Source organism: Diplotaxodon limnothrissa, linkage group LG13 (genome assembly GCF_057381915.1).
Source record: "Diplotaxodon limnothrissa isolate DT_005_m linkage group LG13, D_limnothrissa_male_GT1.1, whole genome shotgun sequence".
NCBI lineage: Eukaryota > Metazoa > Chordata > Actinopteri > Cichliformes > Cichlidae > Diplotaxodon > Diplotaxodon limnothrissa.
Window position 1 is genome coordinate 14,537,073 of NC_140608.1, and position 10,767 is coordinate 14,547,839.

The 10,767-nt window shown below is 40.2% G+C and overlaps 2 protein-coding genes across 2 annotated transcripts; one reads left to right on the plus strand and one right to left on the minus strand.

Moving 5' to 3' along the window:
- Positions 1–1,737: 1,737 nt before the first annotated feature.
- Positions 1,738–5,241, minus strand: mettl18 (methyltransferase 18, RPL3 N3-histidine). Its single transcript, XM_085369299.1, has 2 exons — positions 5,047–5,241; positions 1,738–2,783 (listed from the first exon to the last, which is right to left on the minus strand). The coding sequence occupies exons 1-2, from the start codon at positions 5,149–5,151 to the stop codon at positions 1,815–1,817; spliced, it is 1,074 nt and encodes a 357-aa protein (XP_085225425.1). The 5' UTR covers positions 5,152–5,241; the 3' UTR covers positions 1,738–1,814.
- A 369-nt stretch (positions 5,242–5,610) lies between these two features.
- On the plus strand, positions 5,611–10,556 carry zdhhc16a (zDHHC palmitoyltransferase 16a). The gene is made up of 11 exons (XM_085369300.1): positions 5,611–5,647; positions 6,557–6,814; positions 7,367–7,561; positions 7,660–7,748; positions 8,080–8,108; positions 8,219–8,352; positions 8,523–8,606; positions 8,706–8,791; positions 9,950–10,073; positions 10,219–10,289; positions 10,422–10,556. Exons 2-11 carry the CDS (start codon positions 6,581–6,583, stop codon positions 10,522–10,524), a joined length of 1,149 nt encoding a protein of 382 aa, XP_085225426.1. The 5' UTR covers positions 5,611–5,647; positions 6,557–6,580; the 3' UTR covers positions 10,525–10,556.
- The last annotated feature ends 211 nt before the right edge of the window (positions 10,557–10,767 follow it).

The window sequence follows — 10,767 nt, forward strand, 5'->3', positions numbered from 1 at the left end:
CCCATCTCACCAGAAAGAAAGCAGCAGGCTTCTTCAAACTCGGCAAATATACATTCCTCCTCAAATCACCTGCACATTCTGCTCGCTCCCCAATGTCCTCCAGGTCCCAGGGATGGATGCAGCACACTGTCTGACATTCACAGAAAGAAGCACTTAAATATCTTGCCACCTTTCACATCACCCATCAGCCTCCCTCCTCTCTGTTTTTCATACACTCCCTCTGTACGGTAAGCCCGACAGTCACTTCCCAGTAAGAAGGAAGCAGTGGGAGTGTAAAACACGCCCCCTCACAGTGAATCAACACATAATAGTTTCTGAGGAAAACCATCTGACTTGCCCTGCCCCCTTGTTCCCATAAAGTAAGCAGGGGAAAGGCTGTGTCTACTGGAGGGGCCAGGAATTCCCCCACAGGCCCTGAACAGCTGTCAAGATGAGAGACGATGACGAAGCGGACACAGTGGAAGTTTGCCGGCCAGGCATATGCAAACAGAAACCATGTTTGGTGTATTTTATGTTTCTCTGAGTGAAATAGCGTTTAACACTACAGTATATTTACATAATAAGCTGCTGGAAATTCTGTCCACACACTGTGGGTGTTGAAATGCACAGTCATGTTAGAGCTGGTGACATTATGTTTCCTAAAAGTTTTTCTTTTTTCTTAATCTTTGCTAAATATTATTTTATCAGTGGGTCTCTACAGTGCTGACGTCACGGGTATGTTTAGGATGAGATAGATTCTTGAGAATGTTTGTGTAGCTGGAGTCATCTATTCAGTTGGGGTCTGATAGGGCTGTATTGTAAAAGAACCTTTGTTTGCTTTCCGATCATAGTCAAACACGACACACGTACAGGTTGTATTTAGTCACACGGATGAGACCGGGTCGGCGGGCTAAAACGACAATTTCAGAACAACACATCAGGCAGTGTTATTCAGTTTCATTGCCGAGTGACCCTGTGAAAACCCTCTGACTTCCTCATCCTCTTATTTAGTCACCTCAAATGCGAGAAACTGGTCTGGACTTGAGGCATACTTCCCCAGAAAAAAAAGCCCTATTCGAAAAAAAGTAGACGGATTTCCTTGAGCTGGACAAAAAGGGGATTCCACATGGAGATGGAAAAATTACAGCAAAATTCCTTTTCTTGATTTTGGATGGATATTTGCCCATACTTCCTGCATAGGCATATGTGTAGACATTTTCAAAAATGTTTTTTTTTTTTAATTTTGCACTGTTGCCAGATTATGTGGTGAACTTCACTGAAAGGAAACCAGTAGAATAAGAGCTACAGAGACCCCACAGAGTCCCACCATTGATGTTCAGTGACTCCAGAATCCACTTTCAAACTACATCCTTGAGCTAGTGGGATAAGTTGCAATTGACATTTTGTGCTGGACTTCAGAAACAAGCCTGGCTTTCATGCTGGTGTTTGAACACTGGGGAAATCACTCGCAAAGGTCACTGAGCCCATTTCCTTTCTTTCCTCTCCATGCATCTAAAGACCTGTAACAGCCCCTTTCAACTGCACTTCAGTTACTGGCAGACATATTCAAATTTCGATATAGGAAGTGAAAGAAGGTGTAGGTAACAAAAGAGCAAATATGAGCCAATAGTGTGTTTTCATTGCAGCTTTTCCTTGTTTAACCACGGCAGTTTTAACATACCAAAATAAAGACAGGAGTCATAACGACACAGCTGGCTGATTCAGGACTGCACACAATAATCAAGCAATAGCCTTGCTCTATTTTTTATTTTCATTCAGTTTTTCATCAATAAATCAATTACAGATAAAACCGATGAGTTCCTGACATTCCTTACTCAAGCGTCCTTTGACTTTTTAAAACGCAGTACTACTACATGTCTCTGAAGTCCTTCTTCTCCATCCCACAGATGATCCACAGAGAAAACATCCCTCTGCTCCACAAATGTTTCAAAGAGATGTAGTCCACCACCTACACCAAAGTAGTGGGATTTGGTGGCGAGGTAGACCAGACCATCTGGTGCCAACAGTTTGCGCAGGGTCTCGTGTAGAGCAGGGTAGTACGCAGTGTTGTAGATAGTCTCTGATGTGAATATAAGATCATATTTGGGTGGTGGATCTGCCTTTAGAACCAAAGCGAGAAATGTGCTCCAGTCACCAGAGTAAAAATGACACCTGGTTAGTAATGGGTGCTGGGCTAAGTCTATGGCTTGCTTCTTAGGAGGTGGGCTGTTTTCTGTGATCTCCTTCTGCCCTTTCGCCTTCTTTTTAGAACAGTCTTCCTCCTTCATTTTTCCCTTACCACTCCCTTCTTTGTCATCTTCACTGTCTACTTCATCATCCTCTTGGCAGTTTAGCATTACATTTGGCACTGTGAGCTGTTCAATGACTGTACTGTTATAATCTTGGAAGTGGACCTGACTGGCTCCCCTCTTCAGAGCCAGTATTCCCAGCAGCCCTGCGCCACAGCCCAAATCCAAAACCGCCTTCCCCCCAAAGGTCTCTCCATCTTTCTCAATCAACTCCAGAAGGTCATACGTGCACTCCCACACCTTCAGCCCTCCCTCGTACACACCAGAGATGAGGTCAGACTTCTGCTCCGCTGTGCGTGAAAGAATTTTTTCGCTGTCCTCTCTCTCTGACGCAGTCTTCTCAAAAACAGTCTCATTGAGGAAGTGCAGAGGAGGAAGAGTTCCAACTGTAACCGTTTCAAAGATGGCATCCATAAGGAGGAACTGTGGATCGGATGGCGGAAAGTGCTCGCTGGCCTCTTTTACTGGTTGTGCTGGTTTGGGGCCGTCCTCTACCTGCAAACAGAAAGCAGTATGCACAGTTGATAATAAAACCACACGCCTCAGCAATGTATGTGGGTGATGGTCACATGTTGTGACATGAGCAAGAGTTTTCCGTTTTACAATAACGCAGTTTTATTTATTAAAGTTAGTGTTAATGAGTAACAAATATTTTGGTATGTAGCGTTCTAACGTTTTTTCATTTTCTGAAGTGGAGCACAGGCGGCACAGTGGTGTGGTGGTTAACTGTCTTCCTGTTGTCGCACAGGAAGAAAGTCCTGGGTTTGAAACTCCACACACATGGCTTTGTGTGGAGTTTTATGTTAGGTTAATTGGCGATTATAAATTTTGCTGTAGGTGTAAAAACAAGCACGCGTGGTTATTTTTCTTTCTATGTTAGCCCTGTAAGAGAATGGTAGCCTCTCCACAACGCACCCTTCCTCCTGCCCTGTGAAAGCTGGGACAGGCTCCAGCTGCTCCAAAATATGGATGGATGAAGTGGGGCATGCAGGAAAAAAGATGTCATAACTAGTGGTGATGTTAAAACCGCTTTGACAGTTACACTGAAAATGGGGGGTGGCTTGATGTTACTGTAAGAATGGCTAACATCTGCACATAAATGTTGCGAAATTTTCTTTGGGACCTATAAAATGCAACAATGTCAGTTATTAAAACATAAAAGTCTGTTGTTTGGTTTAAAGTTAATTAGTCTATTCAAATGTTGTAACAAAGATTTACTCAATTCTGTGTGTACATACCAGGTATAGTATGCTTTTACCACTGTGATTTGTTTTCTTGTAATAATGATGTAAAAGGTCAGTTGACTGATAAATCACTCAAACATGAGAATGTTATGCATCAGCCATGTGAGTCACCGTGACTGAAATGACGTTTGCTTCTCTGGACTGGTAGGTGTAAATGCTCATGTCGTCTAACTCAGTGGAGCCGAACAGTTTAGATTTAAATGCCAGTAAAGTCTGTTGCATACCTCAGAAGTTTTGTGTCATACATAACAATAACAAAGCACACAGTACTTTAACAATTTGGATTGTTTCCGCTTTAACATGCCTTATCCTGTAATGTTAACAAGCAGATGTTAACAGCCTACGCTCTCTAGTGGATACACACAAAATTAAAGAATTTTTATTGCTTTTTTAAAGCTCATGCGGTCAGAATTTACAGCATTGTTTAATTGAACAGCTTGTGCTTTAGTGAGGATGGATTTTTACCTTTGTCCCCTTTAACATAAGACAGGTTTATCTTTACAAATTAAAGCTAACTTTGGCTGCTCCCTCGTCACAAGGGGTCGCCGCAGAGTTTAGGGCTGCATGTTTGATTTGGCTTCTTTTTCTGTGGGATGTTTTTACTTGTAACCCCAAAGAGGATTTGTGCATTTCGCTGGAATCAAACCACCAACCTTTGGTTTGTTAAGGGAATGCGCTAACCGTTACACCGACGCCCCTCTATACGTTTATCTTCACAATTGTTTTTGGACTATTCTACACTTTGATTTAATGTTAAGTCTTATCTAAATATAATTTTGACAGGGCTGCCATGCAGGCGGGAAAAAAAAGCTTCTATTTGCTTGTCTTTAAAAAAAAAATCTAAATTATTTATTCTACATTACAATTGGTAAATGTTACACAAATCTCTTCTCATTTTTCTACTTAAAGACTTTCGGAATTATTTATCATTTGTAGCAGTAAACTAGATGTATTTTTAATCAATATTTTTTCATATCAGCTTTTAAATATTTATTCACGTGTTTAGATGTAATCTATTCTAATGTACAGATCACAGAATATATTGAAATGTAGGCAAACCTAGGCAGATTTTGTCTGCTGTACTTGTAGTCAATTGCTTTATTACAGATGATTTTCCACAGTTAAAAAATAAACTATAATGTTCAAGAACCTTATTATTTTTGCTTTATTTCGATGTTGCCCCGGGCTTATTTGTGATCCTTTGATAAAAATATCAAAGGATCACAAATAATGGGAAGTTATAGGAAAAGAATAGGAAAGCAGTGCTGTTGTTACTACTTACATAACGGCATTTATGACAGACAGATACATTTCTGGGGCTTTGTAAGTTTTCTGCCTGCAGCCATAAATGTTCTTCCCACACTCTCGCAGAGGGTCCAAGTCTAAACTTGCTTTACAGCACCGCAATTGCTAGCTTGAACGTTACTTCTGCTATTACTAGTTACGCGGCGGTACTTAGAGCACTCTGAGTAACTTAAGCTATGGCACATCATAGGTAAGCTAATGTTACTCACAGATACGACAGCATGATCTTTATTTCCGTGCTGCAATTCATTTCCATCCACGTCTCCGGGGCCTGTTGTTTGTGCTGGAAGGTCGAAGTTAAAACAAAACGACATGCTGACTGACACCACCGTTCACTAAGTTTGAGGATAGAAGATTTGGATCACAGTTTCAAACAGGTTCTACCAAAGGCTGGCTCAACATGGCATGCGTAGCTAGCAAGGCTGCTATGGATAAAAAACTACATGTCCCAAAAGTCTGAGACCCCCCCACCAGTTATGCTATATGTTATATTTCAGTTATGCATGTAGCCGAATCGTTATACGTATGTGTACGTGTTATAACATAAAATACAGAAAATTCAGAAACATAAATGTCAAGTCCTGAAGTAAAAATAACTGTTGAAATCACTTCCTGACTCAGACTACCACGATGCCGTTCGGTGGTGTTCCAGCGCATGCGCATTAATTGGAGGATTCCGCTCTTAACTGTCACAGGTCCGTGATCCTGCTCCTCCTCGCTAATATGTGGCTATAATCCCGTTTTTTGTCTTCCTTTTGAAAATGTTGACGGGAGTGGTGGTCTCGGTGGGGGTCTCGTCTTCATAAAACAGTGAGTAAAAAAGAAATGTTGTAAAATATCAGTAAAATATGATGCACGGCGCGAGACGAATATTTGAAAAGGAGAGCAGTATGTGACATCCAAAAATAAGGGATTTGGGAGCGCTATGACTCACGGAGAGTATTCACAACAACATGTCTTATGGACACATTGAGTGTTACTTTATTCAGGGAGGTGACAGCTATGGCTGATCGCCATGCAGTGGTTTTTGGCTTGCTTGTCATTAACTGCAGGTGACCAGCCTACTCCACAACAAAAATCATTGTCCCCCTCACACCTTATCTAGCTGCCAAAAGCCTCCACCCAGACTCCACCCTGTCTGGAATGCAGCACAGCAAGACTGGTACATGTTGGAAACACATGTTCTTCTGGTTACCTGTGCATTTCTGTTGTATGTACCTGCAAATGCTCTGGCTCTTTCACTCACGCCTTTAGTCGTACCTAATGAAGTAGTTTAGGTGTCAGCTCTCTGAAACTGATATCACTAGCGGTCAAAACAAATTCACTGGGAAAAAGAAGTCCAAGTTGTCTGGCTCTGAAATTCACCTATTGGTAAGTCAGACATTGCTCAACCGAGCTGATTAGGGCAGACGTGTTCTCTCTTTTTCAGCTGCTGTTAACTATGTATTTATTTTTCTTATAGGTAAGAGTAAATGGAGTATCCTTGGGGCTTGGGTTGTTTGTTATCAACAAACTTATCATTTTCCTTTTGTGTTGCCAAATTGTGTTGAATTCCTTTTTTTTATTATTCCTGTTGTACATATGAAATTTGTGTTAGACATAGCAGCATACACATTCCTCACATTTTTTTTAAGTCTTGCACATCAGGTTGGGAGAGGTGTGGAAGTGAGAGTTTACGATTGACTTTCATTAATCGTAATGTTTTCTTTCTTCCTGCAGGTGCTTGCATTTTACAAATGCAGAATGCGGTGGTGTTCGAGCTCTGCGTTTCATCTGCTGCGCTGTGTGCGGCTGCGGTTGTGTAGCAGGCGGGGACAGAACAGGCTTCCTTTGTGGATTAGGGAAATATGGGCTTATATGAGACTGCTGGCAAAATCACTCTACTTTAACTCGCTCACAGACTCAGATGTGGTTTTTGACTCAGTCTTTGAACCAGTTTTCCTGACTGTGGATTACGTCACCCGGTGGTTTGGTCTGGTGAGTGTGCTTTTAAATGGTTACGAGAAAGTTGCTGTTGTTGTTTTTTTGTTTATTTTCTGGAGACCACTGCAGTGATGGAAAATAAGGACATTAACCTTCTTGGAATTGGTCAAAATATGATCTTCCATACACAGGTCACAGTTGTTGTTTGTGGTATAATAACAACAAACAATGACATTTTTTTTTTGTGAACGTCTGATTTTGTTAACTACCAAAGCTCCTATGATCACAGTCCCCCTAACTTCAGATAATCATTATTGGTAGTGTCATATCAAGTCTGCACAACAAACATTTCGCGGGGGCAATTCTCTTTCTTATTGGATAGCAACAGATCCTCATTCATTAAAATGTTTCAGATCTGGGGTGTAGACACTCCTGACCTAAATACAAGAGGGGGTAGGCACATACAATCTCTTTGATAGTAGCCTGCACCAAGGGTTTTGACAGTAATGAAAAAAATGTGTGTTCTTGGATGTAGCTTTAAATGTAGATCTAATGTGATTTCCTGCATAACTGCTCACATTGTCTGATCATTCTTTTTTCTTTAAGGTGTTTGTTTACCTGGTGGTGATACTGACCAGCTCCATCGTGGGGATAGCCTATGTGGTCTTGCTGCCTCTGATCCTCAACACTTACTCTCCTCCGTGGATCGCTTGGCATGTTTGTTATGGACATTGGAACCTCATCATGATTGCTTTCCATTACTACAAAGCCGCCAACACCTCTCCTGGGTATCCCCCTACAGTAAGATATCAGCTACAGTTTTTTTTTTTTTTTGTACTTTAAACTGGCAATTTTGTATTTAAAAAAACAAAACAAAACAAACTTTTATTTTGTCGTAGGAAAAACATGACAGTCCAGTTGTATCAGTCTGCAAAAAGTGCATTATTCCTAAACCAGCAAGAACACACCACTGTGGGATCTGTAACAGGTGAGTTTTTATCTGTTTTATTACATGTTAATAAGTATCAGGTGTTTGAATGTCAAAGCTAAAGTATGTTGGTGGTTGCAAGACCTTTAATGTGGCTACGTCAAATCGCAACATTCAAAATTAAGATGTTTTCATTGACAGTTGACTTCTTGTATCTCTAGGTTAGTTTTTCTAGTATTGCTATCTTCATTCCATAAAATCTTATCATGCTTTAAGTCTTCCCAGACTATTATTTTGCAGTTTGAGATATGATTAGAATACATTCCCTTAAAAAAAATCACACAACTAAAATACCAATTATCAAACTAATGTTTTTCTCTTGCTTTTGCAGATGCATTTTGAAAATGGACCATCATTGTCGTATCCTTTGTGCTGAATTTATTCCAGCTTATTATTTCAGAAGCACGTCAGAAAATGTATATGTTTATAGACAGAGATGGACATAATTTTCCTTAATGTCAGCACCTCAGCCTGGTTGAATAACTGTGTGGGCCATTTTAATCACCGTTACTTCTTCTCCTTCTGTCTCTTCATGACCTTGGGCTGTGTCTACTGTAGCATCAGTGGGAGAAACCTGTTCCTAGATGCATACAATGCACTCGAGGTGAGATAGTTGGGCTGTTGCTGCCTGTAGGTCTGCTGGTGCTTTGTTGTAGTTAGATTTGTTTTAAAGCCTCCATGTCTGGTGTCTTTCTCTTTGGGGCCTTAGCATTTCTTTATTGACTCTGCTTTTTTTCTGTCTTTAATGCTTGGGTTTGTGGGCTGTTCCATTAGCACTTCAAACATTTGGAATTGGAAAAGCCTGGAATACCGGTAACAGGGATGGGACTGCTTATAGGGCTTCTTCCTTCTGGCCAGGTAGCGCTTCAAAAGCCAACACACAGCATTATTGAGTTTATTTATTTTTATTTTTTTTCAGTTACTTATCTTTTTTTGTTTGTTTTTTGTTTTGGAAAGACCCACTATCAGACCCCTGCTCCTCCATACACATTTAAGGATAAGATGATTCATAAGAGCATCATCTACATGTGGGTCCTCACCAGGTAAAAAGTGCATTTTATGTTGCTTTTTCACACATACATGCAAGAAAAACTTTAATAACTGACTTACAAGGATTTTTGATTTCTCATTAAATGTAGTCATGTCGTGTTGTTCACAGTCAGGATTGGAACTTTCCAGTTCATTAGAAGTAAAATTTTAGTGGAGTAGAAAAAAAATCTAAATACTTGGGTATTCATCTATTCACAATAAGAAAGTGTGTACAAATAAATGGTAACAGCCAATCACCTGCAAAATTTGCAATTTTGCAATGCACTTGGATGTTCCACAACACGTCTAAGACACCGATCTGCATTTTATGGGTAGACAAAAAAGCACTAAGCATGGTGGAGCTAGCATCATGATTTGGAGCTGCTTTGTTAGGACCCAGACTGAGAATCCAAAACTGTGGCAAGAAACCTTTTCGGGAGAATGTCAGGACAGAAGCCTGACGCTTAGGAGAGGTTGGATAGTTACAACAAGCAAGTACACATGTAAATAAAAAAATAAACAACAGAACAGTTGAGGGGAAAACCCCCCAGAGTGACAGTTAAAGACCTTAACCAGTTGGGATGGTGGCCTGGCTGTCCAGTTAAGACATGCAGAAATATTTACTGGTCCAAAGTTTTTGCTAAAGTCTGATTGAACTGCTAACTTAATCAATCAGAATCAGAATCAGAATCAGAATACTTTATTGATCCCTGGGGGAAATTATTTAATTATAAAATTATAAAAGGGTTATTCAGCCTGGACTATGGCTTCTTCCTCAACAAAGGAATTAAAATGAGAGTTTTTCAGTCAAGTAATAGATTATATTTGTAATTGTGACATATTTGAATACATAATTTTAATAATCCATTCAAAAATCCTGGTAATTTCAAGGGGGTCACAAACTTCATTTTGAGCATTGAGCTAATGGATATTATTTAAAGATAATTACAAAGAAATATAAAAAAAATCTAACCATTGCTTTAGGAAGATAGCAGGAGGAAAAAAAGAAAGTGTTATCGGTCGAAGGATTCTGGGTATGTAATCTCACACTCGTTTTGCTTCTTACTTCTTGTTCAAAGCAGTAGGGTATAAAGGTAGAGTTGAATCAGAGCAGGATTGTTGTCTTTGTCATCCATGCAGAGGATAAAGTGAATTGTGCTTTGTTGTAACAGCACAGTGGGAGTGGCACTGGGAGCTTTGACCTTCTGGCATGCAGTTCTCATCTCCAGAGGAGAGACGAGTATTGAAAGACATATCAACAGCAAAGAAACAAAGCGGATGGCCAAATGGGGAAAGGTAGCCATGAACATAAATAAAATGTGAAGGTTATGTTGTGATAAGACATAGGAGACTTCAAATCCTCAAAATATATATATTTTCCTTTGGTTAAAGTGACGTTGGTCATTTGTAACATGTTCCTGTTCTTTTGTTTTTCTGTCAGGTTTACAGAAACCCCTTTAACTACAGCAGGTTGAATAACTGGAAAATCTTCTTAGGTGTGGAGAAGAGAAGGTTTGTCTCTCTCCCTCTCAGATTTCTGTTTTCTAAGAAACAGAAATCTGTTTTGTTTTCTGCACCTTATGTGACTAATGTTACCTTGTGCTTCTTGTAATTTCTGCTTTTGTTTTTGTCTTTTGGTTTTAGTCACTGGGTGACGCGTGTTCTCCTTCCCTCTGCTCACCCCCCACATGGTGATGGCTTGACGTGGGCTGTCTTCCCAGTTAAAAAGGATTTGATACCTGTATGACAGACTCTGCTAAGGCATCCATTCTTGTCTAATTTACCAGTCTTTTCTCTGTCAACCTACTTGATCGGGTTTGCTTAAAGGATTCCTGCTTGGTGGCTACACCTAAGTGAAAGGATTTACGTCAATCTCCGATACCTCAAAAAACTTGCTGTTGCATTGCTCTTGCTTCTGCAGTCTGTATTGCTCAACAAGGCAATGTGTCACAGTTTGTTCTGTACTGGGTTTTACTTAGTCTTACGAACT